Source organism: Microtus pennsylvanicus, chromosome 7 (assembly GCF_037038515.1).
Source record: "Microtus pennsylvanicus isolate mMicPen1 chromosome 7, mMicPen1.hap1, whole genome shotgun sequence".
NCBI classification, from domain to species: domain Eukaryota; kingdom Metazoa; phylum Chordata; class Mammalia; order Rodentia; family Cricetidae; genus Microtus; species Microtus pennsylvanicus.
Genome location: NC_134585.1, coordinates 25,403,213 through 25,423,463, shown reverse-complemented (window position 1 = coordinate 25,423,463; position 20,251 = coordinate 25,403,213). Strand labels below are relative to the sequence as shown.

At 39.3% G+C, this 20,251-nt stretch overlaps 2 protein-coding genes and 1 non-coding gene across 3 annotated transcripts in view; 2 read left to right on the top strand and 1 right to left on the bottom strand.

The window, feature by feature from the left end:
• The first annotated feature begins 2,368 nt into the window (after positions 1 to 2,368).
• Trnak-cuu (transfer RNA lysine (anticodon CUU)) lies at positions 2,369 to 2,441 on the top strand. The gene has a single exon. It is a non-coding gene; the product is annotated as a tRNA-Lys (tRNA).
• A 3,474-nt stretch (positions 2,442 to 5,915) lies between these two features.
• The window catches only part of LOC142854538 (zinc finger protein 431-like), a 33,355-nt gene continuing 19,019 nt past the window's right edge, over positions 5,916 to 20,251 (top strand). Inside the window, exon 1 of the mRNA XM_075980252.1 lies at positions 5,916 to 6,027. Within this exon, the coding sequence (XP_075836367.1) occupies positions 5,953 to 6,027 (75 nt within the window). The 5' untranslated portion in view covers positions 5,916 to 5,952. The remainder of the gene's footprint in view (positions 6,028 to 20,251) is intronic.
• Positions 13,946 to 16,260, bottom strand: LOC142854537 (uncharacterized). Its single transcript, XM_075980251.1, has 4 exons — positions 16,227 to 16,260; positions 15,970 to 16,030; positions 14,127 to 14,830; positions 13,946 to 14,034 (listed from the first exon to the last, which is right to left on the bottom strand). The coding sequence occupies exons 1-4, from the start codon at positions 16,258 to 16,260 to the stop codon at positions 13,946 to 13,948; spliced, it is 888 nt and encodes a 295-aa protein (XP_075836366.1).

Below are 20,251 nucleotides of genomic sequence, written 5' to 3'. Positions count from 1 at the left end.
ATTAATATAATCAGTGTCGTAAAGCTTTTACATGTCACAAGAATCTTCAAAGTCATAACAGAACACATACTACAGAGAAACCCTTTGAATGCAGTCACTGTAATGATGCCTTTTTAAGTTGCAATAATCTTTAGAATCATAAAGGAATATATACTTGAGGAATACGTATGAATATGATCAATGTGGTTAAACATTTGTATGTATCAGAAGTCTTTGAAGTCATGAGAAAATATACTGTAGAACCTCGATAAATCTTGTCAGTGTAGTAATTTTTTTCTATTTCATGGTAGTTTTTCTATAAGAATAAACTTTTAGTGTATAATCAGTGAGTTAAAGCCTGTTCTTATTACAGTACTATTTGAGGACATGCAAAACCAATATCAAAGGGAATCTAAATATAAAAGATTTGGCAACATATTCGGCCTACATTCATTATTAAGTTACACATTGCTATTGTATCTGGTAAAAATATTCTGTCAAAATCAGCAATCTGTCTAAGCGTTTTTATGTTTTTTTGTTTGTACCTGCAAACTCATATAAAGGAAAGCCCTACAGATTTTTTTTAAAAAAAAGATGTAACCATTTTAGATTTCCAAATGCTCTTCCATTATATTAATTATCTAATCCGGCTCTAAGCATTTATGGATGTGTATTATTGCCTTTTCTGTACATGTGATATAACATGCTTTGATCTAATTAACGTTAAAATACTTTATACTAGAGAATCTAGTAACTAAATACACTAAATAAATAAAGAAGTTAATAAAGAAACAATAAATATATCATGTGCATATTCAAAGCCAGATATTCTTTGGTTGATATATAATGAAGTAAAATACTCAGCAATTAACTCTACATCTCAAAACATAGCTATAGATTTGCATACCCTATTTAGTGTTCCATTTTCAAATTCATATCCCCATTACTTTTCCATTTGTCACTTCATGTTTTTAATTATTTTCATTGATCTATATATTTTTCTCTGCTCTCTTCCCTTTCTGTACCCTCATTTTCTACCCTCTCGCATGATAGGCATATTCACAATTTACTGGGGAAATCTTGATTTTTTTTAATGTTTTCTTTATTATATTTTACATTAGAGTTTTGCCTGCATGAACACCTGCAAGCCAGAAGAGGGCATCAGATCTCATTAGAGATGGTTGTGAGGCACCATGCGGTTGCTGGGAATTGAACTCAGGACCTTTGGAAGAGCAGTCAGTGCTCTTAACCTCTGAGCCATCTCTCCAGCCTGAGATCTTGATATTTTCTATTTTCCAAGTATGTTAGATCCATGTATGTCTCTCTTGGGGCCCTCTTTGTTGTCTGTGTTCTCTTGCATTGTAAATTGCAGGCTGGTTTAACTTTGCTCTATGTCTAAAAGCCACTCATGAGTGAGTACATATTATGTTTGTCTTTCTGGGCCTGGGGTACCTCACTCAACATGATATTTTCTAGATCCATCCATTTACCCACAAATTTCAAGATATCATTGTTTTATCTGCTGATTAGAACTCAACTGTAAATGTACCTCACATTCCTTCTCCATTCTGTGGCTGACAGGTATTTAGATTTTTCTAGGTTCTGGCTTTGAAAAATAATGCTGCTATGAACACACATGCTTGTGATATAAAGCATCCCTTGGTTATATACCCAAAAATGGTATTGCTAGGTCTTGAAGTAGGTTGTTTCCTAATTTTTTGAGAAATCAACATTCCTTGTCAGTACCCTGTCCCTTTAGGAGACAAGCTCCACCCATTTCCAGTCTCTTTCTTCTCACTGGGGCAAGCTTACCTTGAACACCTTTGTTTCTGCCTGCATTTCTTCTGAAGAGGCAAATCTGGGCCTCTCTCCTTTCTTTTCTTTCTCTTTTCTCCTAACTCTCTGTCACCCTCTCTCCTCTCTGTCTCTTACATTGTCTATGTTTCTCTTCCTTCCTCTGTCCTCCCCTCCCAATTTTGCTTCCTAAATAACACTTTATACTCCCAAACTCTTTCTGCATGGCATATTCTGGATTTTCCCATTGTCCCTCAGCCTCTGTGGGACCTGCCAAATTCCCTCATACAATAAATTTTCGAATTTTCATTTGTAAATGAAAGTGATATATTGTTACCTTTTTATTTTGTTTATATTTGTTTATTGTACAGACCAAATACTTGTTTATAACACTTTCTCTGTACAAATGTGAATATCACAGAATTGTCTCAGGAGGTATAATTAGTTACTGATAAGCCAGATGACCCAAGGTATATCCCTTGGAGACCTATATTTGTCCAGCAAATTTTTTTATTATGTCTGCACTTGGTCTATAGTACCGTGTAGTAATAGGAGCGGCGGCGGCGGGGCTGCGTCCCCAACACCCCAGCCGCCTGCCCGGCTAGCTCAGTCGGTAGAGCATGAGACTCTTAATCTCAGGGTCGTGGGTTCGAGCCCCACGCTGGGCGCCATTTGTAGTAATAGGAGCAGCGGGGCTGCGTCCACAACACCCCAGCCGCCTGCCCGGCTATCTTATGCCCCGAAATAATTACACAGACACTGTATTCATTTAAACACTGCTCTGGCCCATTCATATCTAGCCTCTTCTAGGCTAATTCTCACATCCCGATCAACCCATCTCTAATAATCTGTGAGCACCGGTCTTACCGGGAAGATTCTAGCCTAAGTCCATCCTGGGTCGGAGCTGGGGCATGGCGTCTCTCTGAAGCGTCTGCTCCGGAGAGGAGAGCTGCGGAGTCTGACCTCACTTCCTCTTCCTCCCGGCATTCTGTTCTGTTTACTTCACCTACCTATGTCCTAACCAATAAAAAAGGGCCAAGGCAGTTCCTTTATTAGCCAATGACCTTCCTCCATCAGTACCAGCACAATCACACATCAGAACATACATAAATATCCTTGAAAACCAAATAAGCACCAATAAGTCAAGTGTATCCAACCAACTCCCTTGGATTCATCTCCATGGAGGAAGTAGATAATGGAAACCTCTATGTTATCCTCTCATTGGCACAGACTCACAATGGCACAGATGTGTGCACAGACACAGTTCACACATTTTAAATGGATGAGAGTAACAAAACAAGTAGCCCGGTTTTTAAAAATATATGAAATGAGTTGCCAATTCAAATTATTATAGAACTTCAAAAATAATCACCATTAATGAAAACACTGATTTTTATATTTTACATGTTGTTTTACACCATATTCTCTGACTTGTAGACAATAAATAAAGAATCATAACTGTTTTTGCACATGCCTGCAATCCCTGGACTTGTTAGACACTGGGAGGACAATCTCCCTGAATGTGAGACCTGCTTATTACATATAGTGAGATTTAGATTAGTGATGGCCTGTCTCTAAAAACTTCTGAAAAGAGAAAGCATATCTCAAATTATGGAACATTTTCTAATGTAATCTTAATAAACACTCTTAGGTTTCAACAAAAATGTTTGTTGTCCTTACATTAAGAATACTGTGTTAAAATGATAAGAAGAAGACATACGCAGGCTCCATTCACAGACAAAGAGCGAGTCGTTGAGTCCTTTCAAAGTCATCCAGTGGAGTCTTCATCACCTTCAAGTGATAGGAGACAGAAGAAGAATGGGGATCTTTATCTTCTGCATTGTAATGACATATTTTGGGACTCAATAGTACTGCTTGAGTAGCCATGATTGGCTGATTGAACCCACATCTAATGGCTCAAAACTGCCTGTGTTTCCATGTTCTGTTGATCTGATGCATTTTATTGGGCTGTAGGAAACCATGTATGTAAATGATGAAAATAAAAATACATATGTGATTCCATCTTATGAAAATTGTTTTCTATCAGTATGGGTTTTTTTTAAAAAATTAAATTAATTTACATGTATAGATTTGCCTGTGTAGATACCAACTGCAAGTCAGTTGGCCAGTGTGAACTGAATTCTTAGAAGATGCAAAACTTCAGGAGATATGGTGCCAGCAAATGTTTGATCAGAGGTGCAAGAAGGGTCCTCTCCCCTCAGCAGTCTTATCCTCCTTTGTTGGGGAAGCCCAAAAATATTTGCCAATTCCACCTTGTCTGAAGATCAGAGAGTTTGAGCTTATTCCAAGTTGTTGGCAACTGTCACCACTCACACTGAACTAGGGTGTTGTTACTTGGGGTTTTAGGCATGAAGATATACCATAAAAGTCGAACCACTACACGTTAACCAAGGGTCTTACAATTCCAGCATATTTCTGCTGCTTCTTTGAAATAGGAGATTTGACCAAGGGAGTGGTAATTTCGGGATATGTGGGCTAGTGTGGTTTACTCTCTAAACAATAGAATGCCGTTGTCAAGAAATAATGACTTGGTTTCTCAAGTATTGGGGCAAATAACTGTTCTGGTCAACATATGAGTCTTGTTACAGAAGTCTTGACTTCTTATTCCATTTATATTGGGGTATAGAAATGTATGGGAAAGTAAGTGAACTCAAACACAAAAGAACAACTCAGCATTCAGTATTCAGAGTTGCCCACCTGTGTCTATCCTGTGTCTCTGCGATTCTTTGTTATCTCTGTTCTTCCTGCTCCCCAAACAGTTTTGGCATCTTTGGGCTGTGATGAGAAGTTTATAAATGTCTCTGAGGTATAATCTGGATCAGACCAAATCAAACGAAGTTAGAAAATGTCCAGGATTAATGGCTGCCCATGCTCCCCAGTGACCCTCCAGGCCCTCAGAGACGAGATGGAGATGGGGAAAAAGGAAGGGGTGGTTACCTGTTTGTTTTCTGGGAGGCAGTTTACATATCCTTTGGGTGTGGTCTTCAGCATCTCTGAGGAAAAGGTACCAAATAGTGCGCTTTTTCAGAGGCAAACACATGCAATACAGAGCATTGCTGCTCTAACTACCCTTTTGGATTTCTATGGGAGTATGTAGGCATACTAAGACCCAGCAAATGATTACCAAAAAATCAGTAAATTGGTCTGTACAGCATCCAGTACAACACATCTAAGAAATCCCTTTGAAAACTAGGATTCTCCAGCTTACTATAGGAAGATCTTTACTCAGAGGGTCTCTCTATCCTCTCTTTACCATGGAAAAATGCCCATTGACAGTATATACAAAATATGAATAATTTACACGCAAGCATCCTGATCGTATTCAGGCCTGCTTGGCATATTACTAGCTTTTGGGATGTTTTAGAGGCAGCCCTCCCTCAGGTGAATCCTATCTCGATTCGTCTAATATCTTCTAAGGGTTGGTAACTCCTTTATATCAGCAGTTCTGCTCTTATACATTACAGATTAGCATGGGAGTTCTACCCAGTTGGAGAGACGCGATACACAGCCTCCACAAATATCTCCAAATGGATTTTACACCTAAATGTCAAATGAAAATTGAATTAATTCTAGATGATAATTGAGCACCTAGGCTTCTCAAAACACAGCCACCTACCTAGGCCATGTGATGTTTCTCTGAGACCCTGATATATAGACAGAGAACAAGATCTCCTTTGAAACCAGGAATATGCTTGGAAGAGCTTGTAATGTCTTGCAACCATGGCCTTTGTGATGGGTTTGCTTCAGGTCCTGAAAACCCAACACTTTACGGAGAATGCCACTGTACACTCGTTTTTATTATAATCACAAGTTATGATGTGTTTGTTAAGTGCAGCATTGCTTGAATTTTTATAATTCTTTTTAAAACAGAAACCACTGGTTTACATTAATAAGAGACCTGTTGAGAATTTGGAACAAATCTCCAGCAACTCTGGGATAAGGCTGTGTTTACAAAAGAAGCTCCACCTGACAACCCTTGTGCAGTGTTCCTTCTGCTCACTATGAATGTCACTCAGGCAACAATAGCCAATCAGAGCCTTCGCCCATCCTGCCACTCAGATGGGAGGGTTCTTCCGGTTTCCAGGCTCGGGTGCTCTCCCCTGCAATTCCGAAGTTGGGCCATATTCTGCTGCACTGTGGGCTCCATGTGCAGAGAGCATGGCTGAGCTCTGCAGCCAGGCTATGGTGAGATATGGGCAGCTGTCCTCGGAGAAGGAAAAGTGTCAGTCTGTGGTGAGTGACACGACACTATCCCCAGGCTGGGTGGAGCAGCTGGCTGAAATACAGGAACCTATGTGTTGAGTCCTCTTTTGTGTGGGTGGGAGCTAGTGGGCACTTGCTGAGTTTGGCATGTTTCTGCTCAGTTCTCCATGGTTTCTGTGAGAGCCTTGTAATTCCCTGCGCTAAAACAGCAGTCTCTGAATAATTTAACTCGGCTGTCTGCATTGCAAAGAGCACTGGGAGTGGGATCGTGTTTAGAAAAGCGCTTCTTGTTGACTTTACTGTGCAATGTTGGTGCCTGTTTTGCTTGTATTGTAACTATGGAATGAATATTTTTTAAAGTTAGAGAAGCCAGGTCTCTCTAGTCTCTTCCAGAATTTCCTTACTAGTAAAATTGAACAATTAGTTTTATGATCCATCTCTATTTTATTTGGCAGAGCTTTTAAATGATACCTCCTGTGTAGATTAGCTTTCCACTGCTAAACCAATACAGAAGATTAGAATTGTTGGTAATAGAATTGATTACATATAAGGATTTACCAAACATTAAAGAGACATTACGTCACATAAAGTAAAATTTAGCTAAAGGAGTATGGCCTCTAATACCAGAAAGATAAGTAGTATGAAAACCATGCCTGATAGAGATTATTAAGGCAAAATGTAAATATCACCATAGAGCTTTCATCTAGCAACTGATGGAAGTAGAGTCAGAGACCAACATCAGAGCACTGGACTGAGCCCCCAATGTCCAGTTGAAGAGGGGAAGGATTGAGACTATGAGCAAAGAGGTCAAGACCTCATATGATGGTTTACCCTCTAAAACGCCTTACCTGAGCTAATGGGAGCTCACTAATTCCAACTGAACTGGGAAAGAACAAACAGAAGACCAAACTAGTCTCCTTGAATGTTGTTGAGAGTTGCATGGCTAGGGTACACTGAGGGGCCACTGGCAGTGGCACCAGGATTTATCCCTACTGCATGTATTGGATTTGGGGGATCCTATTGTCTTGGGATGTATACCTTGCACAGCCAATATTCAGTAGGGAAGGCCTTAGAACTTTCCACTAAGCAATATGCCTTACACTGTATGAGGAGTAAAATGGGGTGGGGTGGGAATGTTTATGGAGGGAATGGGAGAAGGGGAGGAAGTAGAAACTTGGATTGGTATTTATTTTAAAAAAAAATCTAATAAATTTTTTAAAAGATAATATGTAAATGATTGTTCAACAGCATTAATCGGCCATTAGTCCACATTTGCATAAAAAAGGAAAAAAATCTGATTAAGTCGGCCAAAACCATCCCTTCTCCATACCAAAAAACAGGCTTCCAGTACGCTGCTCAAGGGACCGTTATATGGTCACCACCAGCATTAAGTTCCATTGTGCCATAGAAAATATTAATTCTTGAACCACTTCATGTTAAACTGATTTGAAAAGGAGTTTTGTGTCAAGGTCTTCAGTGTTCATTAAGATGGATTTGAACCCTGTCTGTAGACCCACAGGGCATTGTCATGACATGCTAGTTCTCTTATTTCTCTGTGAAGTTTCTTTCTGGTTGACCTAATCATTGTGGAGAATGGGGTATTGAAATCTCCTACTATTAGCTTGTGGGGTTTGATATGCCATTTAAGTTATAGTAATTTTTTTTTTACATATGTGGTTGCTCTTGAATTTGGTGCATAGATGTTTAAGATTGAGACTTCATATTGATGGCTTGTTCCTGTTATGAGTATAAAGTGTCCTTCTTCATCTTATCTGATTAATACTAGGTTGAAGTCTATTTTGGTACATATTAGGGCAGTTACACCTACTTGTTTCTTAGGTTCATTTGATTTGAAAATCTTTTCCCAACTCTTTACTCTGAGGTAATGTCTATCTTTGAAGTTGCGGTGTGTTTCTTGTTTACAGCAGAAACATGCATCCTGTTTTATATACATTTTCATAGTCTGTGCCTTTTTATAGGTGAATTGAGTCCATTGATATTAAGAGATATTAATGACCAGTGATGGCTAATTTCTGTTATTTTTCAGTGGTAGTGTTTGTGTGTTTCTTTACTTTGAGGTTTGCTGGTGTGAAGATGTCTGTTGCCTGTATTTTTGATGGTGCAGTTAACTTCCTTTGTTTGGAGTTTTCCTTGTAGTACTTTCTGCAGGCTGGATTTGTGGATACATATTGTTTAAATCTGGTTCTGTCATTGAATATCTTGTTTTCTCCATCGATGGTAATTGAAAGCTTTGCTGGGCATAATATTCTGGGCTTGCTTCCAGGATCTCTTAGTGTTTGCAGCACATCTTTCCAGGAGGTTCTGGCTTTCATGTTTTCCATTGAGAAATTGTTTGTAATTCTGATAGCTCTGCCTTTATGTTGCTTGACTTTTCCTTTCCATGTCTTAATATTCTTTTTTTATTCTGTATGTTTTGTGTTTTGATTATTATGTTGCAAGGGGACTTTTTTTGGTCCAGTCTATATGTTATTCTGTGAGCTTCTTTTACCTTCATAGAGATATCCTTCTTTAGATTAGGGAACTTTTCTCTACGATTTTGTTGAATATATTTTCTGTGCCTTTGAGATGGAATTCTTCTCCTTCTATCCCTGTTATTCTTAGGTTTGGTCTTTTCATGGTGTCCCCGATTTCCAGGATGTTTTGTGTTAAGAATTTTTTGGATATGATGTTTCCTTTGATCGATGAATCTATTTCCTCCACAGTATCTTCAACACCTGGAATTCTCCCATCCATCTCTTGAATTCCCTTGGTTATGCTTTTCTCTGTATTTCTTTTTTTTTTTTAAGATTTATTTATTTATACAGTATCCTGCCTGTAGGCCAGAAGAGGGCACCAGATCTCATTATAGGTGGTTGTGAGCCACCATGTGGTTGCTGGGAATTGAACTCAGGACCTCTGGAAGAGCAGGCAGTGCTCTTAACCGCTGAGCCATCTCTCCAGCCCTCTGTATTTCCTATTCATTTATCCAGATTATTCGTATTCAAAATTCCCTTGGTTTGTGTTTTCTTTATTGCTTCTACTTAAATCCTCAAGTTTTGAACTGTTTGAACTGTTTGCTTCTCCTGTTTAATTTTTTTTTCTTGGTTTTTCTTTGACAGATTTATTGATTTCTTCCAATTTTTGTTTGTCTTTTCCTCCATTTCTTTAAGGGAATTTTTCACTTCCTCTTTAAATGCCTCAATTATCCTCATAAAATTATGTTTAAAATCATTTTCTTCTCTTCCTTCTGGTTTAGGATGATCAGGCCTTCCCATTATATGACCACTAGGTTCTGGTGTTACCATATGGCATTTTAGGTTGTTGGATGAATTCTTGCATTGGCTCCTACCCATCTGTTCCTCCAATTGTTGCCAGTAGTTTCTTTGCCTCTTGGTCCAACCCTTGCAGTGTCTTTGGGAATTGTTCTTGGTCTGCTCTGTACTGTCACTGTCTGTCTCAGAGAGCCACTGAGGTCTCTCTTGGCCAGCTCTCTTGGTCTGCTTTTTTGGTCCACTCTCTGCAGTCACAGCCTGTGCTTCAGGGTTCCTCTCTTGGTCCTCACTGTGAATTTGCAGCCTGTGTTTCAGAGCTCCTTTGAGATTGTTAGCTACCAAAATATTATACAGTACTTCAAAGTACTGAACTGGTGAAAACAGGTCTTCTGGGTGTTTCATAATCATTCCTGGAGGCTATTCTAATGTGCTTAGAGGGACAAAAACAGAATATTTCTCCCCTCCCCTAAAAGATCAATAAGGTCTAAGTCCCTGGGGCAATTGATCACTTGCTGTCTTGTCAAAGAGGCCATAGAGACCCTCTTCAATGTGCCACATTGTGCAGTCAACAAATATGAGGGGTAATGTGGAAAAGAAGTTTCTTCAAGGCTTCAGAGGAACCCACTGTACATAAAGCAAAGCCTTTGGCTTATCCTCAACATTGATAGACAACTGCTTAAAGAAAGGCTAGAAGGGTCTGACATTCACTTCATACCCAGTGTCCCCTGAAGACTAGTTGCTCAATTGACCTTGAGAGGCACCATGTGTGAAGGGCACCATGCTGACATCTGACTTATGAAACAGCCGTGAAAGTGTATGAAAGCTGATCGTGGGTTCCTCACTCTGGATCCAAATTACAGATGTCATAGAAAAGTATCTAAGAGAAGGGGGGTATTATGAATCCATAAGGAAAATCTTAAGGACTTTGGACATTGCAGATCTTTTGAGACACCAGAAAAGGAATTCTTTTCCTGTCAATATCTGAGAATTTCCACTTTATGAGAGGCCCTCTAGAATGGTATCCCAGTACTGCCACCAGATTCATCAAATTCAGCTGTCTGTAAGCCATATAGAGCATCAACCCAAGACCACAATAGCAGTTAGGGTTACCTCTTCAGAGGGAGGTGGGATAGGAACTGGAGGTAGAAATGAGTGAGGCAGTTTAGGGTACGAAGACCAAAAAGAATAAAACTGGTTGCTTTCTTGTCTAAAATCAAGATATGTCACTGGGACTCTGAACAGTTTCATCCTTGGTACAGGCCAAAGATGACATAACTGTTTTGGGAGCTTTGAAGTTAAGTGTTTATAGGGGCCTTAGGAAGCAGAAAATTTAAAGATCTGCTAAGAGAAAAAGTCCCTTTGTCAAGAGAATAGAATCTCTGTCCTAGATGCAGACCTACTATTTCAATGAGGAAATGTTAGTCTCCTGCCCACAAACTTGACTTTGGACCCCAACAAATGGCCACCTAGAGCATTTTGCATCACATATACTTGATTAACTGATTGAACATTGGCAATCCCAAATGCAGAAAATACTGGTAAATCTGCATGCTTCCAACTGCCCTCCCCTTTCTGTACTCTGATCATAACACTTGTGCGGACAATGAATTTCCTTTCTTACAGAAGTGTCTCTGCATTGTCACTTCCCAGTAAAAGCCTGGACTGATTAGGACACTCGATCTCTTGTCTCATTTTCCTTGTCACTGACCAGTCAAGGCTAAGCCTGGAATGACTGGCATTCTTGTGCTTGGAGGTAGGAAAGTGATGGTGGGAATGATGCAAATATAATTCCAAAAGTCCCAGGAAAAATTTGTAACAGGCTCCCATGGCCATGTGGTGCACAGACTGAGGATTTGAATTAAGAGCACACCACAGAGCACTCACACCTTTTCTCTCCAACTGTGTTTCTTCAGCCAGGAAAACCACAGCCCTGTTAGACAGGGCCACATGATTTTACCCAGATCTTCTATTTTGGGTGAACTAGGGTAACTACTGTAATTTAGTTTTACAATAAGTTCTGTTCTTTATCTAGACTCTTGATTGCCTGGTCTGTGGCGAGTCAGGACATTTATGGATCATCTGAGATTGATGATCTCATCGCTCATAGCTGAAATCAACTACTGACAAAACACGAAGCTTTTGCCCTCTTTCCTACTCCTCTGCTTCTGCACGGTCACTACACCTCCTTTAAAGTGCTCAGTGAACTCAATTATTTTACAGATCCCTGTTCATTTTTAAGTTCCCAGTGAAAAACAGAGAAATTGGAGGACACTCATTCCCCTGTAACTTCTTCCTTGATGGAGGAGGGTCATCTGTCTACGTGTTACTTTCATTGGTTAATAAAGAAACTGCCTTGGCTTTTGATAGGACAGCAGCTAAGATAGGTAGAGTAGACAGAACAGAATGCTGGGAGGAAGAAGGCAGTGAGGCAGACGCTATAGCTCTCCTCTCCAAGATGGATGCAGGTTAAGATCCTTCCTGGTAAGCCACCACCTCGTGGTGCTACACAGATTATTAGAAATGGGTTAATCAAGCTGTGAGAATTAGCCAATAAGAGGATAAAACTAATGGGCCAGGCAGTGTTTAAAAGAATACAGTTTCCATGTAATTATTTCGGGTGTAAAGCTAGCCGGGTGATGGGATGCAGCCCACTGCTCCTATTTCTACACTTCCTTCTCTGTATCCAATTAAGACCCAGTCTAGAATGACTGACACACATGTCTTCATTGCACTTCGAAGCAGAGACAAGATTGGTGCTGAAAGCAATTCTCAGTTACACAGTTTGTGTCAAGCATAGGTTACATATGACATTAACATTGCTCAAAATAGAAATAAATAACAACCACTGGAGAAAGGGGGACTGAAGTTCTTAATGACTGCAAACCATTGGGGAACAGAAACAAATAGTAATTCGAGCAGAGTTTCTTGTATAGAATAATAAATTTAAAAGTAATATCAATTTTTAACTTTTTAAAGTGATAAAAGAAAATGGGAAAACTCTTAACAACACTGACTTTGAAAAAAGGAAGCCATGCAAATTTCAAGATGTCATTGTTTATTTGCCACTGAGTAGTACTCCATTGTACAAATATGCCACATTTTCTTTCAATAATCATCATGAGTAAGGTAACCCAGACCCAGATAGACACTGTATATACTCACTCATAAATGGGTATTAGACATAAACCAATGGATAACCATCCTATACACCACAGTTCTAGAGATGTCAGATAACAAGCAGAACCCAGAAAGAAATAAACATGGTTCCTTCTGGGAAGGAGACACACACAACATCTCTTGAGAAAATTGGGAGTTGGGGGGAATAAGGTAGAGGGAGTGCAAGGGGAGGTGAGAAGGGGAAGAAGGAGATCATGAGGGAACGGGATGCTCAAAAGGGGGGAAGAACAGAGAGGGAGAGAAAGAAAAGTAGTATCTAGACTGAGGGAGTTGTTGAAGGGCCTGTGAGAAACACAGCTCTTGGGAAATTCCCAGGAATCCAAAAGCATAGCCCCATCTAAAACCCTAAGCAACAGTGGAGGAGATGCCTAAATTGGTTTTTCCCTGTAATCAAATTAATGAATTCCTTAATTTTCTTCATAGAATGTTTATCCAGCAACTCATGGAAGCAGATAGAGATCTATGGCAAAGTGCTGGGCCAGACTACTGGAGACCAGCCCAAGAGAAGGAGGAGTGATGAGTAAAGAGGTCAAGATCACATTAGTAATATCCACAGAAACAGTTGAGTAGAGCTAGTGAGAGCTTACTGCCTCTGGACTGATAACTTGGGGAATCTACATAGGACCAAACTAGGCCCACTGAAAGTGGGGGACAATTATGAAGCTTAGACTTTCTCTGGGACCAGTGTCAGTGTGACAAAGACTTGTCCCTAGTGCTTGATCTGGCCTCTGGGAGCACAGTCTCTTTGAAGGGATACATTGCTCGGCCTAGATATAGGACAGAGTCCTTTGGTCTTGGCTTGAAGTGTCAGATTTTGTAGACTCCCCATGGGGAAGCCGAACCAGTTCTGGGAAGTGGATGAGGGTGAGGTGAGTGGAAGTGAGGGATGGCAAGGGGGAGGGAAGGAAATTGGGGTAGCTATGGAAAGTGAGAAAAGATTTTACTTAACATATCATAATAAAAGACAAACCTTTATCCAACCTAACCAAAAGGTAGAGAGAGAATATCCACATTAACAAAATCAGAAATAGTTACAATCTTTTCAGTATTTTTTTACACTTCCTCAAAGAATACTTTAATATGAAAAAGTTTTAACCAATTTTTCATTAAAACCTTATTCTTATAGAAAAATACCATAAAATTAAAAAATATCACACTGACTATATTTATAAGGTGTCTGTATAGTATGTTCTCTCATGATTTTGAAGACTTTGATACATACATAGGCTTTTCAACATTAGTCACATTCATAGGGTTTCTTTCTGGTATGTATTCCTTTATTTTTGGAGATTGATATGAATTGCAAATGTATTACTTCACTGATTTCATTCATAGGGTTTCTTTCTGCTATGTCTTCTTTTATGCCTTAGAGGACTACTGTGATATATAAAGGCTTTATCACATTGATTACAGTGATAATTTTTCTCTCCCCCATAGGGATACTTTTATGTATTTGGAGAAGACTCTGATGTGAAAAGGCTTTACCACACTGATTACCTTCATGAGGGTTTCTCTCCAGTGTGTGTTCTTTCATGAGTTAGAACATTATGAGGATATGCAAAAACTCTATCACAATAATTACATTCATTTCTAAGGTTTCTCTCCAGTATGTGTTCTTTCATGAGTTAGAACATTATGAGGATATGCAAAAACTCTATCACAATAATTACATTCATTTCTAAGGTTTCTCTCCAGTATGTGTTCTTTTATGCCTCTGAAGATTACTGGGATGTACAAAGGCTTTACCACAATGATTACATTCATAGGGTTTCTCTCCAGTATGTGTTCTTTCATGACTTAAAATGTAACTATGATATGCAAAAGCTTTACCACACTGCTTACATTTGTAAGGTTTCTCTCCAGTATGTGTCCTTTCATGTATTTGAAGTTCACTGGAAGCTGTAAAAGCTTTACCACACTGATGACATTTATAGGGTTTCTCTCCAGTGTGTGTTCTTGCATGCCTGTAAAAATGACTGGAATGTATAAAGGCTTTACCACACTGCTTACATTTGTAGGATTTTTCTCCAGTATGTGTTCTTTTATGCTTTCGAAGATCACTGGGAAACATAAAAGCTTTAGCACACTGCTTACATTTGTAGGGTTTCTCTCCAGTGTGTATTTTTTCATGAATTTTAACATAATAAGGATATGCAAAAGCTTTATCACACTGCTTACATTTGTAAGGTTTCTCTCCTGTATGTGTTCTTGTATGCATTTGAAGAAGACTGGGAAATGTAAAAGCTTTACCACACTGATTACATTTGCAGGGCTTCTCTCCGGTATGTGTTTTTTTATATTGTCGCAGTCGACTATGATATGCAATGGGTTCATCATCTTGAAGAGCTTCACAGGGCTTCTCTTCCATGTGAATTCTCTCATGCCTTTTAAGAGGACTGTAATGTGTAAAGGAATGAACACATTAACTACATTCAGAAGGTTACTTGGCACAAGTAAAAGTTTTACCACATTCATTACACTGGTAAATCTTTACGTCGGTATAAATTAATTTTACAGTTTGGTCTAATTTTATTAAGTGTACAATGTTCCTCCTGCCTGTTCACTTCAGTACAGAGTGCACCAGATCTCCTTACAATTGGTTGTAAGCCACCATGTGGTTGCTGGGAATGGAATGCAGGACCTCAGGAAGAACAACCAGTGCTCTTAGCTTCTGAGCCGTAACATTTTAAAGAGAATTCAGAAGTTAAGGTTTTATCACTTTGTTTAAACTCATGGTTTATATTCTATTAAGGGTTGTTTTGCATCTTTGAAGATGCCTTTCATGGTAAGCTTTTATTACATGGTTCGTATTAGCATCTTTTTTCTATATGAGATTTTCCACATATGTGAAGAGCATTGGAAAAACTCAGAGCATTAACACACTTATTATATTCATATATTTTCCAAGAATGTGAGTCTCATACTACATTTGCAAAGTGAGTCATGACAAACAGAAGGGTTTACAAATCACTAGTACTTGTAAGCATTTCTGAATTGTTAGTTTGTTAATGTATTCTCTATGAAGCTGGACTTGATGATTGTGGTTCAAGGTTATAAGTAATTGATTTTCCAGCTTCTGCAAAAACTGTATCTTGACTCTATCTACCTACCTCAATATACTTAGCATACTCATCACCAGTATTTAGAATACTAGCTCTCCTATGGACGGTTTGCTTAGTAGCAGGTTTTGGACACATACTTATCACCTGTTAAAGTGTGCACCTATTGCAATTAGAGTGGTACCAAACTACACAGACTGGCAGTTCTACAGCACAGCTCTCACTCAGCTGTGACTCAGATGGTGATAACTGTTAAGGCACTGCTTCCTTGTCATCTTATTTAATGCCTTGCAAACACAAATTTCCTACCTGACAATAAATTATATAGCTCTTGGAGAATTTAATAATCATCAATACAGTTTAAAGTTGGGGTTAATTTATATTGTTACTTTCATTTAAAACATCCAGGAAACATTAATATTTTTTCAAATGCATATGTATATAATCTTGCATATGTAAATTACCTTCCACGTCTTCTAGAACTTCGAGAATACTCTTCAATATCATGACCTTCCCAATTGTAGCCTAAAAATAATACCAGAAAGTATATATTATTGGAAATTGAGAAAAATTAAGGTATTATCTTTAATGAACCTTAGCATCATGAATGATTTATTCACCACACTCTTCGTATTTATCAATCCAAATTATAAAAGACCCTCAATAACCAGGAAACACTTGTCCCCTTATGTTAAAACGTGAGTAAATTTCGCCATCTTACCAATAGCAGTGAGGTTCCTAAAGGTCTCCAGCATCACATCCTTGTAGAGATTCTTCTGGGAAGGGTCCAGCAAAGCCCACTCTTCCGGGGTGAATTTAATATGCACATCATCATAGGTCACTGCATTCTAATATATCCCATACATGTGGAAAACAAAAGGGGTGATTCCATCAACATTGTAAACGTATACGTCTTTGACAGTATAGTCATATAATCCTGGTGCTTCTCAAATTTATTTTATGACAGGGACATTATAATACCATCACCGCAACACTACAGAAGGAAGCTGAATAGGAGGCTCGCCCCTGTTATTTCTGCAACGTTTGAATGAGATACACCTTGCAAGAGAAATGCAGTGCTCAGTGAATGTCAGAGAATTTGTATGTCCTATTACTAACAAAAACAAGCAACAAAAAAACAATACGCATGCTTGGTGCATTGATTCATGCGTTTAATTCCAGCACTTAGAAGGCAGAAGCTGATGTACCTATCTTTTTATTTGTTAGAGTGATTTATCTCAAGGGAAACCAGGTCAAAATGTGTATTTTTGGCAAACACAGATGCCTGTAACAGTACTGAAATACAATCACAGACCAAGAATCCATGACTTCAAATTCTGCATCTTTTTGGTATACAAAAACGATAAAAACCACAGAGATTCACCCTAATTTTGGGTCTATATTGTAATAAACCCTGCCAAACTTGGAACCGAGTTACAGCAGATTCAGTATGAAGTTGGTTACATGAGATAGGAATCTTTTTCTCTTCCTAGCATAGAGTGAAGGCTTAGCTGGATGGAGTCCTTCCTAGGCATCCAATGCTGAGCCTCACTTCAATGGCGCCAAACACCTTGAAATTTACAACCTCCATATCACCATACGACGGCCCTCTGACACAATTTAGTGCTAATTTTCTCTGAAAAACAGACTTTTCCTTACTTCCTACCACACAAGTTTCATTTTCACTAAACACCTGAATGAGTCTTCAGTAATACCTCCAATAGAGTCAATATTCCATCTAAAAAAGCATCCCCTTATTTTTAAATCCTTCTTTACTTGGTATCTTGGTGCCATCTCAGGAACCATGTGACTTCTTCAGAAGACAAGGCCTGAGAATACCATGAGCAGATTCTGCCTGTTGCAAGGCCCTGAAGTATGGAGGTCCAAACATGTGAGCCCATTTCCACCTCGCCTGAAGGTCAGAGATTCTTTCAGGTCAGAGCGTTGAGGCGTCTTTCCGTTCCTTCAAGGTTATAGTCTGTTTCTACCTCAAACAAAGGTCCCACCACGTAGATTTAGATCTGAGAGTTCTGCTCTTTCAAGGTTATTGTCAACAGGAGTGGCTAATATCCCGATTTTGTATTTCAGATGTAGAGAAAAAGATCTGTTTCTGCCTCCAAAAAAAAAAAAACCCTAAGGATCCAACTTAGTTCCTAGTCATCTTGGGAGATAACTATGGGTTCCATTTTGGTCTAGGGTGTGAGCACTACCTGTCTTGTTATTAGACAAAATGTGTAACTAAAAATGTAGCTTGCAACTTTCAACTGGTCTGTTCATTTCCTAGTATTATGTTAATGTGTTTTTTTTCTCTTACTCCTGCCTTCTCTGCTCTGGAGTATTTTAAGCAAATGGAAATTAAGTACAGGCAATTTCAGTTAATCACTACTCACTCCCGGTAACCCTACCCTGGTAAATGGTAACAAAATGGTAATCTGTTGAAGCTGGTCTCTATCACTGGAGAACTGGGCCCATTGTGGTAAAGTCTATGGACAGTTCCCTGCATAACTCCGGCCATGACCCCAGGAGCACGGGTGCTACCTGCTCTCCTTGCTTTCATTACACAACCCATATTGCTGGCTGCCCCTAATTTCACTTCCTCGGAGCTACAGATGAAATCGCTGTTTGAAAAAGAAAACTTCCTCCTGATGAATCTCCTGTGGGTGAGCCAGAGGGGATGTTTTGAAAAATATACAGTGGTCCTTGTTCAGTCTGTAAAGGCTTTGATATTTCTTTCAAGTGTGACCATGAATTGAGACTTCTGAAGAAGAGAAAGGTGCTTTTCAAGACACCTGATGAAAAGCCTGAAAGAGTCGCAGTATTTCCTGACATTACAAATTCACCTAAATGTTCTGGAGAGAATGCTTTTAACCACAAGAGTCTAGGAGAAACGCTAGTGTTTAATGACATCAGGAGTTGATGGGAACAGTCTATGAACAGGGACTTTAGTAGATCTCACAAATCCAATATGCCCTCATTTCTAATAGCTATGCCAATATGTTGAATTATGAGCGGCGGGGCTGCGTCCCAGGCACCCGGCCGCCCACACGGCTAGCTTTATCCGAAATAATTACACGGAAACTGTATTCTTTTAAATACTGCTTGACCCATTAGTTCCAGCCTCTTATTGGCTAGCTCTTACATATTGATCTAACCCATTTCTATTATTCTGTGTAGCACCATGAGCTGGCTTACCAGGAAAGATCTTAACCTGCGTCTGTCTGGAGTGGGAGAATCATGGCAACTCCTTGACTCAGCTTCTTTCTCCCAGCACTCTGTTCTGTTTTCTCCGCCTACCTAAGGGTTGGCCTATCAAATGGGTCTAGGCAGTTTCTTTATTAATAAGAAATCACTCCCACATCACCAATACTGTAGGCCGTTAAGAGGAAGGGGACATGAGCACAAGGTCTAAACAGTACCAACTATGGAGAGTAAGCTTTAAAGTTATGTTACTTACAGGATGATTGAAAAATAAACCTGATATATCCAATCAGAGATAGACTAGTTCAGAATATAGAATGAATCGATCCAGCTTTGGCTGGTGCATTGATGGTGAGAACTCAGACCCATATATATACACACACACATACACACACATATACATACAGAGAGAGAGAGAGAGAGAGAAAGAGAGAAAGAGAGAGAGAACTGTATCACTCTGCATGACAGGGTAAAAACAAATACAGCCTGTAATCACAAATGCTAGTGGCTAGTGGCCGGACACACCGTTCTACTAATAAGTAAGCCTAGTTAGAAAACTTCCTTTGTCACTTGCAACACTGCTTATGCTTCTAACATTGGAGCTATAAACCAACTAGGTAATGGTTACCTGTGGGAAAGCTGGAGACGGAAGGGGAAGCAGGTAAAGGAACGAACTGGTAATAATAGTAACCATTATTAGAAACATGAGGGAACAAATCTGATTGTAAAACTGTTTATGAAATCCAGTGAGACTGTACAAAAAAGGGGGGCAGGCTATGCAGGGTCACTTGTTTAAAACAGGTCATAGTTTCTTTGCTGACCAATTCATTAGACCTGTCTGGAAGGATACTTTCAGCGAGGCCAAAATATCACACAAATGACCTCTGGCTTAATGTATCATGGATTCTGTTTCTCACAGATACCCTGTATCCTGTACCTCCACTATTTGCCATTACTCTCAATACTCCCATCTTTATGTCCTACATAAACAGCTGAGTGAGCTCTGTGTTTTCTTCCTGAGGCTTTTACCATCTAAAATCCTGATATCTCCATGTTTCTCCAAAAGATAACATTCCCAGGATCTGCTCAGCAACAAAATCCCTTTCTGTTTACCCTTTTTGTTCTTCTACCTTGCTTCTCTGCTGCTGTTATTAAATTGTCTAACAGAAAACATCTCAGGTAAGGAATGGGTTTATTTGGCTGATTCTGCTAAATCACAATCCAAGACTCTGGGAGATCAGCATGAGAATGTAAAAACCATAGGGAAACTTTGTATACAGGTTTTTTTTTCTTTGCTATTCCTTGCTTACTGTCTCTGGTTCAGCTAGCTCTCTTGTTCAGTATAGGCCTACCTTACTAGGGATATTGCCACCCGCAGTGGAAGGGATTTCACATATCTGTCATCAATCGACAGTCACTCGCAGAGATAGAAGCCAGCCACTGTGATGGTGGTCCAGCCTCAATTGATGTTTCCTCAGATCTGTAGTGATGTTTTTATTGTAACAAATAAAACTTGCCTGGTGTTCAGAGTGCAGATCTAAGATACAT

What these genes read in the sequence shown, in the direction of transcription:
- LOC142854537 (XM_075980251.1), bottom strand. Translation starts at nt 16,260, where the DNA reads ATGCTGGAGACCTTTAGGAACCTCACTGCTATTG. An exon ending in TAGGAACCTCACTGCTATTG is followed by an intron (nt 16,031 to 16,226) that starts GTAAGATGGCGA and finishes TATTATTTTTAG; the next exon opens with GCTACAATTGGGAAGGTCAT. An exon ending in AGTTCTAGAAGACGTGGAAG is followed by an intron (nt 14,831 to 15,969) that starts GTAATTTACATA and finishes TCCTCTTAAAAG; the next exon opens with GCATGAGAGAATTCACATGG.